At 39.2% G+C, this 26314-nt stretch overlaps 1 protein-coding gene across 3 annotated transcripts; it reads right to left on the bottom strand.

Annotated features, from left to right (window-relative positions):
- Nucleotides 1-1389: 1389 nt before the first annotated feature.
- LOC127624327 (homeobox-containing protein 1-like) lies at nt 1390-25806 on the bottom strand. Of its 3 annotated transcripts, none has more exons than XM_052099109.1 (10): nt 25669-25806; nt 14675-15172; nt 12059-12144; nt 10308-10418; nt 9721-9874; nt 9481-9563; nt 9295-9390; nt 8689-8798; nt 8095-8178; nt 1390-5702 (listed from the first exon to the last, which is right to left on the bottom strand). In XM_052099109.1, exons 2-10 carry the CDS (start codon nt 15169-15171, stop codon nt 5559-5561), a joined length of 1365 nt encoding a protein of 454 aa, XP_051955069.1. In that variant the 5' UTR covers nt 15172; nt 25669-25806; the 3' UTR covers nt 1390-5558. The 3 variants fall into 3 exon arrangements, with proteins under 3 accessions (XP_051955069.1, XP_051955070.1, XP_051955071.1); XM_052099110.1 differs by having other exon boundaries at nt 8689-8783; XM_052099111.1 differs by having other exon boundaries at nt 8689-8780.
- Nucleotides 25807-26314: the final 508 nt, after the last annotated feature.

Below are 26314 nucleotides of genomic sequence, written 5' to 3'. Positions count from 1 at the left end.
CAGCCTGTGGCACTGCTGAGGTGTTATGGAGGACCAGGATGCTTCGATAGCGGCCTTAAGCTCATCCAGAGTGTTGGGTCTTACGTCTCTCAACTTTCTCTTCACAATATCCCACAGATTCTCTATGGGGTTCAGGTCAGGAGAGTTGGCAGGCCAATTGAGCACAGTAATACCATGGTCAGTAAACCATTTACCAGTGGTTTTGGCACTGTGAGCAGGTGCCAGGTCGTGCTGAAAAATGAAATCTACTTCTCCATAAAGCTTTTCAGCAGATGGAAGCATGAAGTGCTCCAAAATCTCCTGATAGCTAGCTGCATTGACCCTGCCCTTGATAAAACACAGTGGACCAACACCAGCAGCTGACATGGCACCCCAGACCATCATTCCTTCTCCCCAGTCTTCCTCCAGACTCTGGCACCTTGATTTCGAATGACATGCAAAATTTGCTTTCATCCGAAAAAGTACTTTGGACCACTGAGCAACAGTCCAGTGCTGCTTCTCTGTAGCCCAGGTCAGGCGCTTCTGCCGCTGTTTCTGGTGCCTGTGCACGGTGGCTCTGGATGTTTCTACTCCAGACTCAGTCCACTGCTTCCGCGAGGTCCCCCAAGGTCTGGAATCGGTCCTTCTCCACAATCTTCCTCAGGGTCCGGTCACCTCTTCTCGTTGTGCAGCGTTTTTGCCACACTTTTTCCTTCCCACAGACTTCCCACTGAGGTGCCTTGATACAGCACTCTGGGAACAGCCTATTTGTTCAGAAATTTCTTTCTGTGTCTTACCCTCTTGCTTGAGGGTGTCAATGATGGCCTTCTGGACAGCAGTCAGGTCGAGCAGTCTTACCCATGATTGCGGTTTTGAGTATTGAAACAGGCTGGGAGTTTTTAAAAGCCTCAGGAATCTTTTGCAGGTGTTTAGAGTTAATTAGTTGATTCAGATGATTAGGTTAATAGCTCGTTTAGAGACCCTTTTCATGATATGCTAATTTTTTGAGATAGGAATATTGGGTTTTCATGAGCTGTATGCCAAAATCATCAGTATTAAAACAATAAAAGACCTGAAATATTTCAGTTGGTGTGCAATGAATCTAAAATATATGAAAGTTTAATTTTTATCATTACATTATGGAAAATAATGAACTTTATCACAATATGCTAAATTTTTGAGAAGGACCTGTATATACACAATTCAACCTGCACTTAAGATCTGTGAAGAGGATGTGTGCTGGGTCTTCTGGAAACAAAAGACAAGGAAAGCACAGGACCCTGAGAGCGTCTCACCCACTTGTCTAAAATCCTGTGCTGACCAGCTGGCCCAGATCTTCAACAAATCACTGAGCAGTGTGAAGTTCCCTACTGCTTCAAATGCTCCACCATCATCCCAGTCCCAAAGAAACCCAAAATCATAGGACTTAATGACTACAGTCCCATTGCTCTGACGTTTCTGGTCATGAAGTCAATTGAGAGACTGGTGTTGGCCAAAACGCATATATATAAAGCTTTCGCTAGAGCCACATGCTGAGTGGGTTTCTTTCAATTCCCACTTTATATAAACAATGTTATATTACATGCAAATCTGAGGCAACACAACAGCAAGAATGAAACCACGCTCTCTTGATCATCAATATACCTTTATTCTCCAGAAGATAAAGTACTAAAATAAACACAAGTTTAAAAAAAAAAGTCATTTTAAACAAAGAAACTGTACAAAAATGTTATATATCCTATAGTATAATTACAGAACAGTCTACTGTCCAAAAAAGGCACTGAATTCTTAAATGGGAGATGGTTCAGAACAAAAGTAATCAAAAATCTAAATAATTATTTGATTAAAAATTCATTAAATTCGTATTTACTGTATTATATCTATTTATACAGTTGCTTTTATAAGTCAATAGATTTTTGCGTATAGACGTATATGAAAATGCACCCTGAAAAGCACCCCCTTTAAGATACGGGTTCACAGAATAAAATCGTCCGTTGGTCTGGATATGAACACTTAAGACAAGGTAACGAGTCATTCTAAGTATATTATGTCTCTTTCAGGTCATATAAAAGTCAGTTTTATATTAATACTTGAAGCGATACTTTCGTTTGGCACATTCTTTCTAGTAGAGAGGGAACAAAATACAAATCATTCCTTATTTATTGCATGCTTGTTTTCCACTTTGTACAAACTGAAAGACACTTTTAAGTGTAATGCTACATACAGTTAAAACCCGGTTCAGTTAATTTGGGGGTGGACTGTCCCTTTAAGAGGCTCCAATAAAATAGTGTTTGAGTGAAGGGGGTGCTTTGCTCTCACAAATGTATTTAAATCGGACATACTTCAGAAGACTGCTCTGAACAAAAACAGCAAAAACAATCGAATAAAAAAAGACAAATGTCATTACATAAATATCAATTGAACATTTGTACACAGGAAAATAGAGGAAGGACACATAAAATCATTGAGTGAATAAAGAAGGTCATTTGCAATAAAATGAGCTACATTTTGGAAACAAGCTTATGTTAGATGAGAGTTAAGACGCTCTCGAAGCTCTGTAGCAGCAGAAAGGAAATCTTTGTCGGTCTTTCTTTAACAACGAACACTGTGCAATTGTAACGTTTTCACAATAATAATTAACAAAAGCATCATGGGCACAGTGTTCGGATGCCCTGGTTGGAAAAAACAACAACAGTGAGCTTGCACGTTCACTCTGACCGCTGCCATCTGGAGCTAAAATCTCGGAGGAATGATAATTCACGCTGATGTCACAGCTTAAAACAACTATATGAGAACAGGTCCTTAGGCCTTGACTGAGATGGTGCATGCAAATTACTAAATAAAAAAATGCAAAAGTTAAATAAATAGAAACATAAGATTAGCATTTACATAATTTCATTTTGGGTAAATCTGGGCATTTAAGAGTGTTTTTTTTTTTGTTTAGTTTTTTTTATAAAAAGGAAACGCCATTTATGAAGTCTATCACTGCAGGTTAATTTAGAGTCCAGGAGACTTGAGCTTCTGCATGGGATAACTTTACACACTTTGGCTGTTATAAAACCCTTTAATTTGATTTGAAATGGGATTCATGAATAAGCGTATGCTTAAATTTAGTGAATCTCATTTAAACATGTCTGAGTCACATTGCACCTCAAAATTATTATTATTTTTTAATTCAATATTATATTTACTAGGGCTCTCGTTTTAAATTCGTAAGAATGTAATGCAATTAATCACGCCTTCTGACAACATAAAATAATTTTCCTACGATTGTTGCAATTCAAGCTTGAAATATCACCTTGTTTTTATGCGTGAGTCAGCAGGGGGCAGTAAGCGCAACTCCAGCTGTACAAGCTACCAATCACAGCAGACAGCTCGAGATGAGGATGCGTTGTTGAGTTCAAATACAGCGACTCCGAAAGCATCCGTCTTGACGCATGCACATAGACGCGTCTTTAGAAAATCTCTGATATATTGACGAATACAGTTGGAAAATGGATTGCTGTAGACCAATGATTGGCTTATGTTCAATAATATTGAAGTAAACCATATATTGACTTCTAAAGCAACTTTTTGTATTGTCTTATCAAAGCTTTACTCGTCTGCCACAATAATGTAATGTATATTTTGGGGTTTTCCTCTGCAAATATGATATGTAATCAATTAGATCAAACGTTTTAATCGATTGGCAGCCCTATATATACACACCGATCAGCCACAACATTAAAACCACCTGCCTAATATTGTGTAGGTCCCTCATGTGTCTGCAAAAAAATCTCAATAGTATTCAGACATGATATTCTTATCACAATTGTACAGAGCGGTTATCTGAGTTACTGTAGACTTTGTCAGTTCAAACCAGTCTGGCCATTCTCTGTTGACCTCTCTCATCAACAAGGCGTTACCATACCCACAACTGCCCCTCACTGGATGTTTTTTGTTTTTGGCACCATTCCGAGTAAACTCTAGAGACTGTTGTGTGTGGACAGATCAGATTTAGTTCTGTTCAGACTGCAGTTGCGTTCGCTAGCACGTCCACTTTAATTGATTTAGTAATGATGCAAACTTGCGTGTGTTCGTTCGTCAGTGTTTAGCCATTGATGTTTTGTTTGTTTGTCATGAGGGCATTATCCAAATACAAACACGTTCATCATGGACAACGGCTTAAAAAATGAGGAGTGGTGGTGATAGTGAGCTAAAGCAATGAACTGTTAATCAGAAGGTTGCTGGTTCAATCCCCACATCCACCACCCTTGTGTCCTTGAGTAAGACACTTAACTCCAGGTTGCTCCGGGGGGATTGTCCCTGTAATAAGTGCACTGTAAGTCACTTTGGATAAAAGTGTCTGCCAAATGCATAAATGTAAAAACAGGAGAGGTGCCATATGCAGTGTTTGTTGATGTTAAGAGTTTACACCTGTTTAGTTTAGTCCCATTTCTTGTCCATAATTGTCCTGTATTTTAGCAGGCAGCAAGATGTCCCTTATTGAAGGCTTAGTGTCTAGTATTGAAGCATAAAAGGGTCGAACAGCGAGAATCTTAAAGGGTACCCCTGTCCTGTATTGAAATGTTAAAGCGTCCCGTATTCATGTGAGATATTCAATACTGTAACTGTATGAGAACGGGCGAGGAGGCGGGAACCGGCTGAACGGTTAACATAAATGTTTAATGATAAACACACATGCCGTGTGCATCTGTCTCTCTCTCGAACTGGCGCCTCCGGCTAGTCTTTATCCCACTCCCGGCTGATTAGCCCGACTCCTCGTCACAAATACCTTATCGCGTTGTGGTGGCTCGCAGCCATTGTTACTGCACCTTAGAGCATCTCTTGAGTCGAATAGGCCAAAAAAGTTTGATTTTTTTGCCGCTGTGAACATAGCCTTAAGCTACATTACAGTAAGAGGCTGGTCGGGGAAAATATGCTTAAATGTCATAAAAGTAATGCTGTGATCCAAAAAATCATAATGCTCCTAAAAATAGACTTAAAAGAAAATTTCACGTTTCTTTTGATTTTGTGGGGTAATGTGACTCGGTTATGTTCTTCATTTGATTCAGCCACCAATTGCAGTTTGATGAAAAGACTTCTAAGAGAAAATGGAAACTTCAAACCAGACACGAGAACATTTGTAGTGAAAATTAAAGTTCTGAGACACGTTGCACCATTATGGATTCCAGAGCAACAAACTACAACTTTAACATTTGAAAATCTCGATATTAGCCTCACCTGTCTCCTAAAATACAGCTACAGCCTGAGAAAAATGAATATGTTTACTGAAGCACACAGACAGGAAGCACATAAAACATTATACAAGTTACTGGACTGGAATGAGGTACGAGGTTCAGATCAGCTTCTGAGTTCTGCAAGGTTTTCGGAGAGACTTAAAGACGTTCTTGTAAAGAGCGTGTGTAATGTGACTCTGGCTTATATGTTTAGTGGTTCAGCAGGAGTGTAGATGGCGGGTGATATTCGATTCTAAAAGCTTGAGACAGAGCGTTGTTTTGGTCATCGAGATTGTACACGTCTGGCCCAATACACACCGCTGCAAACACACTCACACACCCCTATCCTCTTCATCTCCCTCAGTCATCGTCCAATGCCTCTGTTTTGATCTCACTGGCCACGCCTCCTGGGCGGGACAGGGCGAGGATGCTGTGATTGACAGCTGCCATCTCCACAGCGAGAGAGATGGGGTCTTGGTGGTCTGCGTGATTGGCACCGTCATCCTTGAAGGGAAACTAGAATTTAGAGGGATCGTTCACCAGAAATTGTGCAATCAAGTCATGGTGGAATTACCATAATTACGAGTTTCCAATGAATAAAATCTGTTTAAAATCTGAGTAATTACAAGTTGGATACTTTATTGTTATGAAGCCTCTGAATTCTCCCACTTGACCATTATGTCGTCACATAAAAATGATTAAAATGGCAGCGGACTCCACCATTGAAGCTAGTTGGGTACTGTCGCTATCACTACACATGTTTCCGTTTTATGTCAATTTATTATAGTGTGCTTTTTTTAGTTATTCATTGATTTTGTAGAAGATATTTGAGAATATAGAGATGAATTAATGTGGTCACAAATGATTTCGCTTTTATCTCCAACAAAGCTGCATATGGATCGAATCTCTGTGTTGACGTCACTTAATTAAGGTAATTCCAGCAAGATGAGAATTCAACAATTCAAATGGCTAATTCTGGGCTATCATTGCTTACAGCAGTTTTGACATCTGGTTTGGACACAAGCTTCACCCATTAAAAACTTTGTGTAAGTCTTAGGGCGCGTACGCGCTAGGTAAAGCTCAGACGGAGCGTTTGACATATGGGAGTGTGTACTAGAGGAAGGAGGTGGTTCAGTTTGAAAACAAGCGCCAATCGCTGATCGAGATGGCGATCTAAAATTAAACTTTTCAACACAGAAAAAATTCTCCAGACTCTTTCTCTACAATTACAATCTTTTTAGCCTGACAGTGGAAAAATAACAAAGGACAGACAATGAATATACCGCATGTTTCAGTTTGTCCGCCATGTTTTTCCAATTTCACAGTGAAACTAGTCCCGCCTCTGCCAGATTCCCATTGGCCAACGCATGCCTTACGTCAGAGCACATTGCAGAAAAAGTTGAAATTCTCTCAACGTCTGGCAGCACAACGGAGCGTCACTATTGTAATCCCTTGTGTTTTCCCTCTCGTCCTTCACACCATCCCCATTGAAATCAATGCATTCGCATCGTTCTCCAACGCAGAGTAAACTCTAATGTGTAAGCGCCCTTAAAGAAATATTGCCAGTTCAATACAAGTTAAGTGCAGTCAAACGAATGTGCCATTATGTTGAATAGAACACACAAATATTTGACTCATCCATTATATATCCATTATGGGTTACAGTGAATCCGTTATTCACTGTAACCCATAATCTGGGTTACAGTGAGGCACTTGCAATGGATGTGAATGGGGTCAATACGTATACGTCAAAATACACACTGTTTCAAAAGATTAGACACAAGATGTAAACAATATGTGTGTTACCATACTTACTAACCTTATATGTGTAAAGTTAAATCCAACATTACAACTTCCTTGCCATGATGACGCAATGCTGGTTAATCCTGTAAGCGTCTTTATCCCACTAAAATTGTGTACAACAGAGATTTATCACACTAAATTCCCGTTAACGTGTATATTGTTTACATCTCGTACATTTATACATTTGAAACGGTGTGTATTTTAACATTTATTGGCTAGCCCCATTCACCTTTAACCTCAATTTTTGCATAAACATAGGGATGAGTCGAAATTAATTTTCTAGTAATCAACATTATGCAACAAATGCTGTTGATTGAGCTTAAAGGGACAGTTTACACAAAAATGAAAATTCTCTCATCATTTACTCACCCTCATGCCATCCTTGATGTGTGTGACTTTCTTTCTTCTGCAGAACACAAATGAAGATTTTTAGAAGAATATTTCAGCTCTGTAGCTCCATACTATGCAAGCGAATGACGAGTAAATCTTTGAAGCTCGAAGAAAGCAGCATAAAACTCAAGTGATTTAATCCGTGTCTTCTGAAGTGATCCAGTTTGTTTTTGGTGAGAAAAAAACAAAATGTAACTCCCTTTTCACTATAAATCTTGACAGCAGTCATCATGATTTCAAGCTTGATTACACTTCCTATAGCCCATCTAGAGCTCTGCGCATGCGTCAAGCACTAGGAAAGTGTAATCGAGCTTGAAATCATGATTGTGCCTAGAAGCTGCGCTGGCAAGATTTATTGTGAAATATAGGACTTACACTTTTGTATGTTCTCACCCAAAACTGACTGGATCCCTTCTGAAGACATTGATTCAACTACAGCAGTAGAATGGATTACTTTAACGCTGACTTTATCTCCTTTTTGGATATTGAAATTCCTGGTCACCATTCACTTGCATTGTTTGGACCTACAGAGCTGAGATAATCTTCTAAAAATCTCCTTTTGTGTTCTGCAGAAGAAAAACAGTCACACACATATGAGGGTGAGTAAATGATGAGAGAATTTTCATTTTGGGTAAAATATTCCTTTAACTTCTATTGAGCCCAGAAGATTCCTTTAATCTAAATTAATTTTTCATGTGTATACCTGTGTCGGTGAGGTGGGTTCTAGTCGGTAGTAACCAAAGGGTCTGTTCACACCTCTCTTTTCAAAATAGGAAACATCACAACCCTGTTATGGAGATGAGCTCGATCAGTAGAGTCCAAGAGAATCTGATCCAAATATCATCTATAATTCACTGTTAATGCCTATTCACACAAATAAGACTTTTTGCTAATTTTCTGCACAAAAAGATAAAGAAAAACAAATCTGTCCTTGTATGTGAATGACCTAAGCACGATTCACTTTTGTTCATGCATGCAAACGTTTCTGAGAGAGAGAGATTTATGAGAGATTTGTTCATTGAGCCTCGAGCAAAATGGGCGAATTTGTGCAAATGCTTCATAAAAGCATTCTTATGTAAATTGATGCATGCAACTGGTTTAATGAAAGATGTACACGCTTGTAAAAATGAACCCCCACCCCAATTAACAATAAGCTTGGTGCCTCTTTGTCACATCTTCTTGGTGTGAATAGGCTTTAAGACCAATAAATGATGAGAGCAATAGTCTCGATACCATCGTTTAGATTCTTTCCTATTTTATTAACAGTATGTAAATGATGCTTATTTTAATCACTCACCTGCTCGTTGTAATCATTAGCGTCGACGTCGTCACTGTTGGAGTGTCCTCCAGGACTCTGCACGTCTATTCCGTGATTCTCCAAGATTGTGGCTTCTTGGAAAAAAGACCCTGTCATGAAACATCTGAAGCTCTATAAAAACCACTACCACACCAACATTCACAAACCGTTTGCTGCGAGTAATCCTCTCACTGATTAGGATACGTTTGTGGATAAAATAATGTTAAATGTGTCTTATACACACACCGACTACTTTATTAGGTACATGTGTACACCTACTCATTCATGTGATTTATCTAATCAGCCAATCGAGTGGCAGCAGTGCAATGCCTAAAATCATGCAGATACAGGTCAGGAGCTTCAGTTAATGTTCACCACAACCATCAGAATGGGGAAAAAATGTGATCTCAGTGATTTGGACCGTGGCGTGATTGATGGTGCCAGATGGGCTGGTTTGAGTATTTCTGTAACTACTGATCTCCTAGGATTTTCTCACTCAACAGTCTCTAGAATTTAGTGACCAGTAGTTCTTAGGTGTGCAGGTGTACCTAGTGAAGTGGTCTGTGCATGTATATCACTGAACTGAAAGGGGAGGAATCACAGTACCAATATTGGCTCTCCTCTTGATCTCTTTGCGTCGGTTGGCAAACCAGTTGTACACTTTTAAGGACGTGACTCTCTCCAAGTCAGACAACTTCTTTCCTAGAAAGGAAAAACAAGACAAAATGGTCAGAATAATGACAAAATTGCAACTTTAAATTGTCCAGATGTAGTAACACCAGCATTTTCGACCTGGTTTTTGAATGACGGCATTGCAGGCGTTGGCGATCTCCTCTCGTTTGGCTTCATCTGGATATTGATTATCACTAAAATAACTGAGAAGAGAAAAACATTTGTTGCAAAATGTATATGATATGATTTATTGTTCTAGCACTCAAATCTGATTCAATGAGCCCTGTTTAAAGCAGTCATACAGATTTGACTGTTTTGCCTCTCCTTTCTTTACTTTACTCGTTTCTGTCTCTGTCTGACCTCTCCATCACAGCGAGACATTCCTTCCTCCAGGTGAATCGACTGCCTCTGCGTAGACGGAAGCTGCCGGGGGTGGAGCATATAGGGGGTGGGGTTTGATGCCACTCCATCTCATCCAAAGATATAGGGGTGGCCCGCATGTTTAATGTGGCACCTGAAAACAAATTAGAAACTTTTGAATCATTCACACTGTAATCTGATGCAAATTATTGATCAGTAAAGATCTGCTGTCCTACGGTAAATTCTAATCAAGCACATCCACACCACACAAAGCTATTGTATGGCTTCAGGAGACGTGAAATATAGTGCACAAGTCATATGGATTACTTTTACCATAGATTAATGGTGCTTTTTTGGCATTTTGGAGCTTGACAGTTTCCATCCCCATTTGCTTTCATTATATAGAAAAGAGTGGCAAGTATATTCTTTAAAAACGGACCTTTTGTGTTGCACAGAAGAAAGCTGTACAGGTATGGAACAGCATGAGGGTGAGTAGAGGATGACAGAACCCCCCCCCCCATACTAAGTATATGCCTATACTTTCTCTCTCACACACACAAACATGAACACAAATTTAATATAAATACCAGGTGTGGTCTTCTCGAGCTGGTACCAGCGGTAAAAAGCTCGTTTCTTCTGTTCACTGAGATCTGAACCCTGCTGGAGAAGCCAATGAGATATTCGGCTCTGACTGATACCTGAGAGAGAGAGAGAGGGAACATGATTCATTTAAGAATGGATGACTTGTATTAACTCCTCTTCAGAAAAGTGTGTTATTTGATCTGTCAAGTTGTCATCCTTTTTGTGGTGGGACTAGTATTCTAGGATACTGGAATTGGAATATATAGAATACACATGTTAATATTCTCTGAACCTCTTGTTAAATTCACTTTGCGGATAGTTGCGTCATGTCTTTCCGGCGTATTATGTGAAAGTTTACCAGCTTTGGTTGATTGTGACAGGAGCTGAAATAATTAAATTAACTTTGCACATAAGTAATTGACCTCATGTTAATATATAATGTTTTGAAAGTCTTGTAAAGTCTCATTGCACAAGTTTTTTTTCTTCATACATATTTCTCAACTTTGGTAAAGTGTGAGCAGCAGTTTCATACACTAACCTGCAAACTTATAAGCACTTTTGCTCACTCTTGAAATACAAAAACCTTCGTAACTCTTGTATGATGACTAGATTCAAAACTTTGGACTGCCACCTGCATCGTATACATCCTTCAGTATAAGTACAGTAAATGTTATGTCACCCCCTTGTGGTCTCCCAAAGCTATTACGTTAGACTTCATTAAACGAAAGACCAACTGGCAGTGTATTGGAAAGCACACAAATTAGGCTTCAAATTGAAATATTGGCTAATACAGATGTTTCAAAAATGTATCAAGAAAATAGCGTGCCGGTCAATAATCGATGTTGCAACATTTTATGACATTCCTACCATCCATAAAGCTTAACTTATATTGAACATACCTTTAAGACAGAAATGTGCTAGGTGGTTAGATTTAGAAGAGTAGAAAGACTAAAACATGATTGGGTGCCTGGGGTAGCTCAGCGAGTATTGACGCTGACTACCACACCTGGAGTAGCGAGTTCGAATCCAGGGCATGCTGAGTGACTCCAGCCAGGTCTCCTAAGCAACCAAATTGGCCCGGTTGCTAGGGAGGGTAGAGTCACATGGGGTAACCTCCTTGTGGTCGTGATTAGTGGTTCTCGCTCTCAATGGGGCGTGTGGTGAGTTGTCTCCACATGCCGTGAGTCTCTGCAGTGTCATGCACAGCGAGCCACGTGATAAGATGCACGGATTGATTGTCTCAGAAGTGGAGGCAACAGAGACTTGTCCTCAGCCACCCGAAATGAGGTGAGTAACCGCACCACCATGAGGACCTAGTAAGTAGTTGTAATTGGGCATTCCAAAAAAAAAAACACTGGAATGGACCGTTCTCATATTTCTGGGTTTGAAATGCAGAAGTAAACCATAGCACGTTATACTTCAATAATGGTGAAAGGGAGAACGCTGCAAATATTATAAATTTTTTGTTTCCATTTGCATTGTTGCGTATCCACAACTTTCCAAAAGATGTAAAAACTGAGAGAGACAGATTACAGGGGTCAGAAGACAGAAAGATGCCCAAATTTACAGTCACTGGCTCAGCAGTTGTGATTACTAGTATTTTAAATGAAAGCAGGGTTAAAATTACACAAAGTATAGTGATTAAAATGTACATTTAAATTATTTAAAAATTTGAAAATAAAAAAGTTAGCAAGATTTACGCTGCTAAATTGTATTGAAAATGTGTCATCACAGTCTGGTCCATAGGACTGCTGACCTGTGACCTGAGCCACCACGGCCTGTGAGATGCGTCTGTTGCCCAGGAATGCCTTGATTTCCTCCTTCACCAAAGTACTGTCCCGCCTGCACACATAAAAGGACACAAACATGACAGCTGCAATTTAATTACAACATGTCGTATGTGAACATTCAGATATCTTGCTCATTGTAGAATGAGTCTCTTAAAGCTACACTTATAGTGTGAAATGATCAGACATTGTGCATCACGACACTATGTGCCAGGTTTGAAGTCAATGGCACCAAACATCTTTGGTTCTTGCCAGTGTTATAACCGAACAAGAAGCTCCAAATTTGATTGTGGAAATGTATAAAAAAATAACTTAAATTACAGTCTGTTACTCGCACAAATCTATCGAATGGCTTTAAATGGCAACATAGTAACTGCATTGGAATATAGCGTACAAATCATATAAACAACTTTTTTATTTTGTGTTTCATTTGAAATAAACCAACAGCAGAACAAAATTTGTAGACGTCCGCACCAAATCCTGAAAGGGCTTATATTTCCAAGTAGCTTTGGTGCGTAAGTCCAAAAGAGAGGGGAAGCTCGCACACAACGTGGAGTGGTGGTGGCGTAGTGGACTAAAGCACATAACTGGTAATCAGAAGGTCGCTGGTTCAATCCCCACAGCCACCACCATTGTGTCCTTGAGCAAGGCACTTAACTCCAGGTTGCTCCGGGGGGATTGTCCCTGTAATAAGTGCACTGTAAGTCGCTTTGGATAAAAGCGTCTGCCAAATGCATAAATGTAAATGTAGAATAAGTCTTAAAAAATGTTTTATTTACTGAGAGGCCAAAAAGTTTTCAATTTACATCGTCACCAGTGTCCCGTTTCATTTGAAGAAAGAAGTCATGTGGTTTTGGAACGACATGACAATGAATAGGGCTGGGTGGTATATAGTGTAAAATTGTATCATTACATTATTTATTCATATTGTTAGTTATCTATATTTATAATGATATACATTTCATACCATTAATGGAGAAATGAAATGCATTCTAGTTGTTCGTTAGACCTCAAGAATGAATGTAAACTCCACAGGGTAAGCTACCTTAACTTAAACTTAATTTGAAGTTCAAGTATTATCCTCCGTTTAGGATTTAATTCTACATGTGTTTGTCAATTTCACTGTCTTCAGCGGACGATTTACTCCACTGTAAGACTTTCTTGTGACGCCCCACACTCCAGCTCAGTAGGTGGTGGTACTACTGCACCATAAGCTGGATTGGCAACCACCAATAAACAAAGAAGAAGAAACACTTTGAATGCGTTCAAGTCATGTCGGAATGATCATATGTAGAGTTGTGTGCATATGAATTGCACCACAAAGTCATAATTGCAAGTGGAAAACTCGGAAGCAAATTGTAATCTAGTTTAGTTATGCATTTGTTTTTAGAAGCCACTAGGTGGCAACAAATGAAAGTCTAATGTGCTATGAGCGAGTCAATGAATCATTTGAAATAATCATGACCGAAATCTGCCAAGAGACTTTATAGTGTTTAAGCATTATAAGAAGATCTATAATTTCCATTCAGTTTGTGAACGGCAGAGCATGACTTTTCATCTAAAAAGACAATAATAGACATAATAATAATAATAATAATGAGTATTAATAACGTTCTTACCTTCTACATTATTAAAATGTGCATGTCAAATCTACTGACTTCAGTAGAGTGTTTAATCATTATAAGAACCTAATTTTCCTGCAGTATTTAAACTGCTGAACATGACTTGCATCATTTACATTTATGCATTTGGCAGATGCTTTTATCCAAAGCGACTTACAGTGCACTTATTACAGGGACAATCCCCCCGGAGCAACCTGGAGTTAAGTGCCTTGCTCAAAGGCCCAGCAGTGGCATCTTGGTGGTGCTGGGGCTTGAACCCCCGACCTTCTGGTCAGTAACCCTGAGCCTCAACCACTGAGCCACCATTATTTGACTCCTGTTCCTAGTCAGATCGTTACCATGTTTTTGTGCTTGTAACAGAAACTTTGCTAGCAACACAGTCAAATGGATATATTCATATTTTCCAGGACATTTAGGTATTTTTCAAATTTTTCATGACTGGAAAACTGCATTGCAAAATTGCAGGTTTTCTAGGACGTGAGGGAACCCTTAAATATGACAATGCAAAATGGTTCTGTTCTTTTGGACTAAAATCACTTCATATCACATTCACAATTTCCGATCTCATACAAGCTTCCCAGGAGGACTTGAACACACCATTTCTTGCCTGTGACAGTGCTATGGATCGTTAATTTTGTTTATAACTAAATACTACATAAATAAACAGCACTGGTGTTGATGTCAGAGTTGTGTTCCATCAATATCTGATATCTTGCTGATTTGCTGACTGTGATTGAGTTCGATAGTTGCGTGTATAACTTTGTCAAACTACTTGTGTTTTTAGCAACACATACCTGATCAACTAGATGTAGAAAATAGCCTACATATTGAACATTTAAATTTTGTTTTATCGCCCAGCCCTAACATTTTGTGAGTAAATGATGACAGAAATGTTTATTTGGTGCAAACGATTTCTTATAAAATGTCAGTTTGAATTGTCCTTGAATTTTGACCAACACTGACCTCATAAGCTCCTCCACTTTGTCGTCTACATCCAGGTCATCTTCAGATCCCTCAAGTCCATACGATCTCACGGCCGCTGAGCTATTCATAGTGTAACGGTTTGGAGACAGCTTCCCATTGGGCATTGCTGCCAAATTGTCCCGCCCATTCTGCACCATGGCAACCAGAGAGACCGGCGAGGGTAAGATCGTGGGTGGGGAAGTGGCATAACTGTTGCTAGGAGACGGCGATAAGTTGGCGTGGAATTGCGTCTGTGTCGCCATGCTGGATTTGTTTGTGTTATTTGAGGTGGGTGTTGTACTGGAGGTGGTACTGTTGGTGGCGCTAGAGTCCGACGGGCCACGCCGGCCAAATTTGTCACCATGCTCACGGTCGAGGCGCTCCAGGGTGTCCAGGGCATGCAGGATCTCGACTTTGGTCATACCTGTACGCCGCAGTCTCTGGAGAAGATCGATCTGCTCGATGGTGAAACGAGGCTCATCTGTGTAGTGAGACATTCTGATGGGAGACACAAACAACGATTATTAAACACATGATATATTGCGGCCTAAAACACATCAAACACGTGCAGAGTTGCATCAATTACTTTTTCATGTCAGCTTTCATGAATACGGCATAGGTTGGAAAAAAAGTGAATAAAAAGTGACAAGGAACTTTTTCAGACGTCTTGGTTCCGGAAGTGTTTTTCCTATTTGTATTTTCCATAGGGATTTAATAAAATCTAAGCCATGAACCAAACCAACCAGCTCCGAAGTGAATTTACAACATTAAACACTTTAATTTTAAGTGAAAAAGTATTTAAAAATCAGCCAAAAAGACAAAGGTCAAAGGCCCGAGTACAATCCCATACTTCAGTGACATAATATAATGATGTAGGCTATTCGAATAAAAAATAATGGAAAAATTAAAACTACTGATATAAAGTTGTTTATAATAAGAATAGAAACAAAATATTTTCAGTATATTGCAAAGTATTCAGAGTGTGTATGACTTGATTATGTCATTCACGGTGTATCATGCGAGTAGGCAGTCTCTGCAGAGCACTTTTGGCGCACTTTGTTTGCGTGACTCTGATTGGTGGATCTTTCTCTTCAGGATTCACGGTTTCTCTTTCACTTGATCTTGCTGGAGCTCAGCAGGTGCTTCTGTGAATGCAGTTTGTTCATAAGCTATTTAATAATGATTTTTATAATTATACCTCATCTTGTAACTTCACGGAATCTGAGAAGCTGCCGATAATGAAGACAATTTCTCAGCATGCACCGGTTTCACTTTGCCGTGTCGCTTGTGAAACTGCATATACTGTACACTGGATCATTCTTAACTGCTGAATCATTTGTTGTCTTAAAACATTCGGTCAGTGTTCACACTAGATGTCTGCATTTGCTTACTATCCAATTTCTTCTCCTAGCAAGTACTGTTGCAATAGGCCATACACTGCGTGCCCAACTATTAAACAATGAGTATTCTGGTCTTATCATTATGCACATTTTCCAACTCCAAACCATATCAACTTGAATGCTTATTGGATTCAATAATTTTAAGGTGGTATTTGTGTAACGAGGGAGGGTGTGGCGAAAGTGACTAACACCTTATATCAAGGTGTGCATAATTGGTAGGCAGCTTCATTACCTCAGGTGAAATGGGCCAAAAAAGAGATTTAACTGACACTGAAAAGTCAAATATTGTAAAATACCTTTCAGACGGATGCAACAGTCTTGAAATTGCTAAACGATTGAGGCGTGACCACCAGACAATCAAACGTTTTGTTGCAAATAGTTAACTGGGGCGCAAAAAACGCATTGAGAAGAATTAAACGTGAAGCTACCAGGAATCCATTATCCTCCAATGTCACCATATTCCAGAACTGCAACCTACCTGGAGTGTCCAGAAGTACAAGGTGCCAAGTGCTCAGGGACATGGCCAAGGTCAAGAAGGCTGAAACATGACCACCACTGAATATATTCACAAGTTGAAGCACCAAGATTGGGCAAAGAAATACATGAAGACAGATTTTCAAAGGTTTTATGGACCGATGAAATGAGTGACTCTAGGTGGACCAGACGGGTGGGCTAACTAACTGGATCACTAATGGACACAGGGCACCACTTCGAGTCAGGTGCCAGCAAGGTGGAGGAGGGGTACTGGTATGGGCTGCTATCATTAAGGATGAGGTAGTTGGAACTTTCGTTGAAGATGGACTTAAACTCAACTCTCAAACCTACTGCCAGATTCTGGAAAGTACTTTCTTCAAGCAGTGGTACAGGAAGAAGTCCTCAGCATTCAAGAAGGCCATGATCTTTATGCAGGACAATGCTCCATCACATGTATCCAAATACTCCACTGCTTGGCTAGCCAGCAAGGGCCTCAAAGATACCCAAATAATGACTTGGGGGCCCTTCATCACCTGACATAAATCCTACTGAGAACTTGTGGGCCCTTCTTAAACGTGAGATTTACAGTGAGGGAAGACAATACAACTCTTTGAACAGCATTTGATAGGCTGTGGTTGCTCCTTCAGCGAAAGTTGATTGTGAACAGATCAAGAAACTGACAGACTCCGTGGATGGAAGGTTCATAGCAGTTACTGAATAGCAGGGTAGCTATATTGGTCACTGAATATTTTTGAAAGGCCAAAAATGTTATTTAATTGTCATTTTGTGTTACTTACTTGTTGCACCTACTCTAAAAATTGAGAATAAATAATTGAGTTGGGAGAAAAAAGTATTGCCTTCTTGTCTTGCCATTTATGAGCTGAAACTTCACCTGGTGCAGAACAATCTGGAATAATATGAAACAATGCAACAGTCATTTGTTTAGAATGTTGAATCTTTGTGACAATTGCGCTAAAAACTATCTAGATGCAGCGCTAAGAATGAAACCGAGCACAGGTGTCTAAATATGTGTTTTTGACAATTTTAAGGTTTTTTTTAACTTGACACGTTGTTTAAAATATGCCGGTCTTGCGTGAAACGCTGCGGAAAAAGCTAGATGACATTTGTCCAGCATGTGTTTAAACAATGGGAAAACACAACCAGAGTGAACGGCCCCCAACTCGTCCGTTTGGACGTGTCTATGAGTGAGAGCATGTGCACGAAATAAGTTTAGTAAACTTGTATATTTTTTTCATTAATTACAAACCCAGCCTGAACCCAAAATCCTATATGACAAACTGACCTGAGCCCGGCCCGAGACCCATCGGGTTTTTGGTCCTGTCGGAACCATGTTGGGTTGCAGATCTCTAGATCACAACAGTGATGAAATGACAGTGATGCTGAAGAAAGGAGACGTGCATCTTTTGCGACATGGGTGACCGGTTTAAGATTATGAGACCAACGATCCAGTCATAGGATGAGAATATTGGGCCATACCGATTGGTGGCCGATCGATCGGAGCATTCCTAATGTATTTAGCATTGCTAAACAACCTCAAAAGCTCACGGTAGGCCTGTCTTTAAAGGTTTGTAATGTTAGCGTTCAAAATCCCCTATGGAAAAATGAATGTGACTTTTAGCTCCGGAACCAGACTGAATTCTAGCGTACTGCATACTAGGGCTGGACAAAGAAGTGAAAAATTGAGTTTTTCAAATCAGAGGAGCAGTCATTGTGACCAAACAGCCAATGTTGACAAAAAGATTCAAAATGTTTAAATGCAAATAGTTAAATGCATTTTAAAAAATTTAGCTTAATAAATAAGAATGCCACTATTTCCACACTGAGTGTGTTTACATGCACAGTAATACTCTGACAACTATCAAAAATCAGTTTATTTGAAAAACAGACTTAAGAAACCCCACATTTACATATGTTTTGAAATAATTAGATAATTCTTTGATTTTGACGTCAAAACGTAAACAGTCATGTGCACAACACTGAATAAGCCAGTAAGAATGCTAGTAATGGTGTTTGTATATAACGCAAAATTGGGGTAATGGGCAAAAATCTACATGTGCCGATCATTTTTTAATGACCGTACCTTTATAAAAGAAAGCTTCTTAAGATGTTTACATTACATGTTGTTGTCTTATTAAAGGGATTGTTCACCCAAACATTTCATGTATGACTTTAATTCTGCAGAACACAAACTAAGATTTTTAGAAGAATATTTCAGCTCTGTAGTTCCATTCAATGCAAGTGAATGGTAACCAGAACTTTTAAGCTCCAAAAAGCACATTAAGGAAACATTAGTGTGGCAGGGCGGAGGGCAGGGCCGGGTCGTGATCCTACACACCCAGTCCCGAATTAGGCTAATTATGCCTCCGGGATAAAGGTTGACTGCAGGGGATCGTGCGGGAGAGAGAGATCGTTTACGGACATGTCCGTCATGTGTGCGTTTGTGTCTTCTTTTAAGTTTATCATTAAACTATTATTTATATCGTCAAGCAGGTTTTCACCGCCTCCTTTCCATTGATCCCTTTACACTGGTGCCGAAGCCCGGGAAGGAGGAGGGATACACCGTAGTAGAGTTCTCGCCACTACCGTCCACCCCAACGGAGCAGCCGCGGCCATCTGCCGGGGGACGAGGAGCCCAGCCGCCTGAAAGAGGACGATGGCCGCCGACCGCGAGGGGAGAAGGGGCTCCTAGCCGACCGCCTGGAATGGTCAGGGCCACTGCCAGGGGCGCAGGAGTCGCCTACCGGCCGCTGTGTTTGTGTCTTCTTTTAAGTTGATCATTAAACTATTATTTATATCGTCAAGCTGGTTCTCGCCTCCTCCTTTCCATTGATCCCTTTACAATTAGGTAATCCTGTAATCCATTCAACTCCAGTAGTTTAATCAATGTCTTTCTGAAGTGAAGTTGGTTTGGGTGAGAACAGACCAACAGACAAAAGTCCTTTATTATTGTACATCTTGCCACTGCAGTCTCAATGTACGATCATGATTTCAATCTCGATTACACTTCCTAGTGTTTGACGCATGCACAGACCTCAAGATGGCACTATAGGAAGTGTAATCGAGCTTGAAATCATGAATCACCCAAAACCAACTGAATCGCTTCAGAAGACATTGATTAAACCACCGGAGTCTTATGGATTACTTTTATGATGCCTGTATTTGCTTTTTGGTGCTTCAAAAGGTCTGGCCACCATTAACTTGCATTGAAATGACCTACAGAGCTGATATATTCTCCTAAAAATCTTTGTGTCCTGCAGAAGAAAAAGTCATGCATATCTGGGATGGTATGAGTAAAGGTGAACTATCCCTTTAAGTACAACCTAGCTGGTGTAAAATTGTGCATGTAATGCACTCACTGTATTAAATAAAAGCTGGTTTTATACGTTTTTGCAAATGTAATGGGTTTAGTTATTCCATGCATACACAAATTTGCATACTGTTGACAGTATACATGCGGCATGCTATTTTCTTTCAAGAAAAGTAGCTAGTATGCAATTCTGAACATATCCAGAATTCACCCAAAGATGTCAATTCTTAGTGCTTCATGCAATTGAAAATATAAATGAAATATATATATTTAAGAGCAACACCATCTCATGGAATAAGTGTGAAGTTATGATAAAAGCATAATCCCTTTCATCTGACCTACTTAAAATTCAGTTTATCCAAGACGGCTTTCATCAACAAGGCGAGAGCAATTACATTCACTGTTGTCAAGGAAACCATACCGCCTCTATGACAGATGAGGATGTAGTTTATATAACTCCAGAACAGCACAGAATACAAATAAGGAGCATGTTTTCCTAATTGAGAGCACATGGTTTTATATTAAGCTAATGGTTACACAGCACAAGTGGGTCAGTCATACTGATATCAGATGGTAATAGATAACTAGACAACCAGGTTAGATTTTAATCATGTTCTCATGTTACATGAGACATGAAGTGCATGTGAGTGGTATAGAAATACATTTTTAATTTTCCAAAGAGAATGGGGGCTTGTCTGTGCAAAATCCCATTTTAAATCTATAAGACGTTTTTCGTCTGTTTTATTAACCGTCAGATGAAAATTTCAAAAGGAATGTTCAGGGTTAAATACAAGTTTAGCTCAATTGTGGCATAATGTTGATTACCACAAAAATAATATATCATTAAATGCGCATTGAGGTGATTGAATATGATGATGTGTTTTGACCATTCGTGCATGTGTTATGAGTGTCCGATAGCTTGAAGTGACTAGCCGAATGAAAGATAAGACCTTGGCACACAATTCTTCGAACATAGCCCTTGAGATTCGGAAACCGTTTAACCCACAGCCGTCCTCTCAATCCACCAGAACAGTTCTGGTTGCATATGGGCAGTCGCAGCAAAACTTCTGTGTTGAGCATCTTTAAAGGAAACACCCTGGTGTTACATCTTTAATGCAGTTTTATATATATATATTTTTTTATTGATTCATATAACCAAGAAAAGCAAAACACAGAATCAACATTTAATCAAGGGTGATTTCCATCCCCTTAAAACTATATGTCTACCAATCATAACCCTGGTTAGGACCCAATGTTTTATGTGTTTATCCCCTATATTGATGACCTCCCCATCGCCTAAAATACAGAGTCTGGGGCAAAATGAAATTTGAGCGCCCAGTACATCACACATAAAACTCTGAAACTTCAACCAAAATTCTTGGATCTTAACACCCCCCAAAAAACATGGGTCTTCATCTTCTGTTTGGCATCGCCAGCAGGTGGATGTGTCTTTAAGACCAAGCCTATACAATCTAGAGGGGGTCCAATAGAATCGGAGGCGCATCCTAAAGCCGCACCTTTGCATTTCTAGATGCAGACTTGACATTTTTTTATAATCCTAGAACAATCCACACTCCTTCCTCCAATACAAAGTTTAAATCTCACTCCGATAATCTCTTGAGAGAAGTTGAAGCTCCGTCCCCCAGACTCTGAATTAGTAGGGAGTAATACACTGATGCATCATGACCTTTTCCAAATATAATAATCACCTCTCCCTGCTGCTTTAGAGGGGTATAAGCTACTCCCAAAGATAGTACAGAGCAGGTGGCATAGCTGTAAATACCTAAAGAACTGAGATCTGGGAATCCCGAAATGTTGAATCAAATTTTCAAAAGATCTCAACACTCCACTCTCATATAGGTCACCTAGTGTTTTAACCTCCCTCACAATCCACTCTGACCAGCAGAAAGGTGACTTATCAATACATAATTTTGGGTTCAGCCATTTACTTGAGGCAACATTTAAATAAATGTCCGAATTAAACACACCGAGTGCAAATGCGAGATAGCGGGGTGTAACTTCTACGATTAGTTTGACAGAAAGTCTTTGCAATGGTGAAAAAGGGGCAAGAACTTCCTGTTCAATACAAAACCAGGGAGGGGCTCTCTTGGGTGGAAATGACCAATGAGCCAAATGTCTGAGACCGAATGCATAATAATAAAACTAAATCTAGGGTAGGACATTTACCCTTCCAAATGAAGGACTTCGCTATGCTATCAAAATGCTTGAAATAAGAGAGGGGGACATCTATAGGGAGAGATTGTAGCAGGTAGTTGAATTTTGGACTGCAGTTCATTTTAATAACATTAACCTTCCCAGTCATAGATATATTTAATGACGCCCACCTGCCCACATCACTTAAACCTTTCTATTAAGGGGTCAAAATGAACTCAATCAGACAAATTTGTTGGGAATAAAATACCCAAATATTTAATGCCCTGTTTTGGCCACTGGAAGGTGTCCGGCTGGAAAGCTGTTACTGGGTAGTACGCGGTCAGAGCCAAAGCTTCGGACTTAAACCAATTAACTCTGTATCCCGAGAACTTTCCGCCACCACCCCTGGAAAATCATCCTCCTTTCTTATCGAGGCTGCTAATGGTTCCAGGGCAAGCCAGAACAATAATGGGGAAAGAGGGCAACCCAGCCTGGTGCCACTATCCAGAGTAAAATAATCAGAAATTAATCCATTTGTTTGTAATTTTTGACAATATTTTAACATCTAGTTGGATCAGGGAAATCGGATGGTAACTCTTACACTCATTTGGATGTTTGTCCTTTTCAAGAATCAGACTGATTCGGGCTTGTATGATGGTTGGTGGATGCTTTCCATTCTTTAATGATTCTGTATAAACTTCTAGCAAAAGTGTAGCCAGTTCTGTAGCATAAGATCTAAAAAATTCAGCAGCAAAGCCATCTGGCCCCAGAGCCTTGACTGTAGGCAAGGCCTTAATTACCTCGCCAAGCTCCTCCAACGAGATCTCAGAATCAAGATCATTTTTGTGCTCAATCGTCAGTTTAGGAAAACAAGACAAAAACACTTGATGATGACAATAGGATTTTAGCAGTGAATCTGTTAGGGAATAAAACTTAATAAAAAGTTTTGTTTTTTTTTCATTTAATTCAGTGAATGTCAGTGAGCTATTTTTAAAAGATGACTTTGTCCAGTTTATTGTTAGTAAGCATGTTAAATACAACCATTTAAGTAGAGCACAAGCTGAATAGTCGGTTAAGAGCTAATGATTAATCATTGCAGTAATTGCAGAATAGTCAAATAATCATTAGATGCAGCTCTAACTGTTAAGTGCTTCTCTGTTATTGCAATTTTAGTTTGTTTGTTTGTTTGTTTTTTATCTAAAAGAGGGATGAGTCGAATATTATGCCACAAGTGCTATTCATTGAGCTTAACTTGTATTAAACCCAGAACATTCCTTTAAGTCTGATTGCTTAGAAAAGTACCTGCACCTTTAACAAGTGGTTTGAGGTTATCGTACATGTCTTAGCACAAACAGGGTGACTTACTAAATGGTAATACTTAAGAGTAGGTGATGCATGATCAATTATTAGTGATGATGATGCTTGTCTTAGCAAACACAACTAATTAAAACTGTATGTTACAGCTCCTAAAAATATATGAGCTGAAAAGAAAGAAAAGCCACTTAATAACAGACTCGTGACCCAGAGGCTGTGGCAACTAAGTAACTCCTATAACCAAACCATACCAGCAATTCTGTTACTTTCTGTTTGCTGTCAAATTTCCCTGCTGGTCTGTGGCAGGCTATGCATTTTCCATTATTCCTGACTTACTATATTTACACTGCAATGAGAAAAGGCTCAGCTGGCTCCTCAGATCATCTTTATGAAAATCTGTCATAGGAACATGGCAGCCACTGCGGGACTTCTAAAAATACATCACTGTAGGGCTACGACAGAAGCATAAATTGACAAAAGCGCAAGTGTGTGCAAAGACAGAGATATGAGAGAGAAAACACTGTTGCCATCATAAAAGGCACTAATGTCAGACATTTAAAATCTAGTGAACGCAATCCTTCAGCGAAGAATTTAATCATTCTGTTCATAATTAAACGTGCACGGGAGCTATGACCCAATGCAGCCCTGCTCATGTAATGCTTTTAAATGCATAAAACGAGCATTGTAGCATTAAATACTGCAGGAGCTCACTGCAGGGATCTTTATGAGGGCACAGCTGCAGAGACTGCAAGTCAAGGGTACAGTTAGCTACGCCATGCACGCATGCATCAGCTCAACCGAATGCAATTTCACAAAGATATTATTGCAAATTCAACATTACATTTGCACACATACATGCAGGTGAATTGGGATCAGCTACAGCTTTAAATTTTACATATACACTAATATTAAATGGTATATATGACCAGTATTGTACTGTTTATTACATCTGTATTAATATTTGCGACTGAGAATTTACCTGCTTCAAGAAGCATCAAAACATTGCAATAGATGGATTACTTTTTAGTAATTTTGCTATGGGGAAAGAACATGTTGGTAATTTTGGTATATGAAAAAAAAACAGTTTAAACCCTTCATGTTACTAATTTCAATTTCAACCAAATCAAACTAATACCGTTAGCTGAAAAACTCTAATGTTGACTGATACCGGATTTATTTTCTTGACTAATATTGTTCATCCCAACATTTGGTCTATAAACTTCATGTACTTAAGGTTTCAACTTTGGATAAAGAGTTATAGTTTGGCACAGGCTCCATTAGTCTCTGCTTACAGTGTGCATTTAACCCTGTACACCCAAAATGTCACTCTCTATCAATGCACTTTAATAGCTTCCTTGATTATTTATTCATACAAGCATTACTAGAGACTTCCAGAGTTTAAATGAGCTCAAGTACATAAACTTAATGTGCATTAAAGTATGTAACCTAGTAGGAAGGAAATCTTTATCTGTGCACAACACATTTTAGGTAAACTATTTGAAGGCTATTCACATCTTATGACAGATTCTGGAAATTCAAGCTATGAGTGCATATCAAAAAGACCATATTCATACTGTATTTGCATACTGCAGCAAACTCATGATCAATGAGGATTATTGACTAGCCAGACTCATTTAACTTCATGTAAAGGCCCTTCACTGATCTCGGAGTTAAAGCCCAAGTTGTGTTTGAAATATGAATATTTTCTAAATGCATGTAATATGATATTGGTATAAGCACAGATCAACGCCCATCATGTTCATTCTGTGCATGCAAAATAAACTGCACATCCAGCAAAAGACTTGATGCACATCATGCATAAGAAAACTAAAGATATGGCATTACATATTTATTCATAATACATGATTGAAATCACACAGATGGAGTTTAAAACCATTTCACCAAGTTTTGCATGACTCATGTGTCATCATGACCTCTGCAAACAGCTACCATAAAACTTTTAAATAACAGCACACAAGCATATGCATAGAAACCTCTGAAGCATAATGCAAATGATTACTGATGACTATTCCTTAATAAATATGATTTATATTCATAAATACCTTAATAAACTCACGAGTTTAGCACTTTCGTACAGGGCTGTCTCAAAAACTCAATAACTGCTTATTATATTAACCTATTAACAATCTAGACAGTTAAACAAGACACAATTTGCATGTATCGATTAATATTAAACCGTGAAATGCGTTTTTATACAGATAAACAAAAACGAAAATGAACTGAATTATCTTGGCGGCTAGTTAGCTTAGCACGAGCTAACAACAAAAACTGACACTCCTCAGGAATAAAATTATATTTCTTACCTTGAATGAGGAAAATGCACAATATCTGAGCGCAGCCGATCATTTATTGCGCTCTGTCAGGTGATAAAGATGATATTTGGTGTGATGTTGTGAGGCAGACTCGCCCTGACTGTCTTTGTCTGACTGACAGCAGACGCGCTGACGTCACGCCGCACGCACCACAGACTCATGGGAAATGTAGTTTAAGAGCAATGTTACTCTGTGTGTAAATTTATTTATTTTCTCTCCGATGTATGCGATGTAAAGGCAGCTAATGTGAGAGACAGCAGGGTAAGGAAACGTAAAGGGGGAGGTGTGCATGATACCCTGTTTTCATACATCTATTTTACTGAGTGTTTAATGAAGTGCGCTTTTTTCAGAAATTACATTCTTCCACTGTGAAAGCTTCTGAGGACTTATTCACAGCAGCGCCATTTTGCTTTTGATGAGATGTGCTTAAGTGTATTCTTTTATTTGTTTGTTTTTACTGTTCATTTATTTAATTACGTTTGTGGATGTATGGCCTTGGCCTTATTGCAATTGGAGTTTAATGCTGCTGTTTGACTAGTAGTAGTAGTTTATTGTGTTGAAAGTAACTGTTGTTGAAGCTGACCTCAGTCATTTACATATTGTTAACCACTCAGGTTTTTGTTGTAAATAGTAAACT

This window comes from Xyrauchen texanus, chromosome 30 (genome assembly GCF_025860055.1).
Source record: "Xyrauchen texanus isolate HMW12.3.18 chromosome 30, RBS_HiC_50CHRs, whole genome shotgun sequence".
Taxonomy (NCBI): Eukaryota; Metazoa; Chordata; class Actinopteri; order Cypriniformes; family Catostomidae; genus Xyrauchen; species Xyrauchen texanus.
This window is presented reverse-complemented; position numbering and strand designations above follow the sequence as displayed.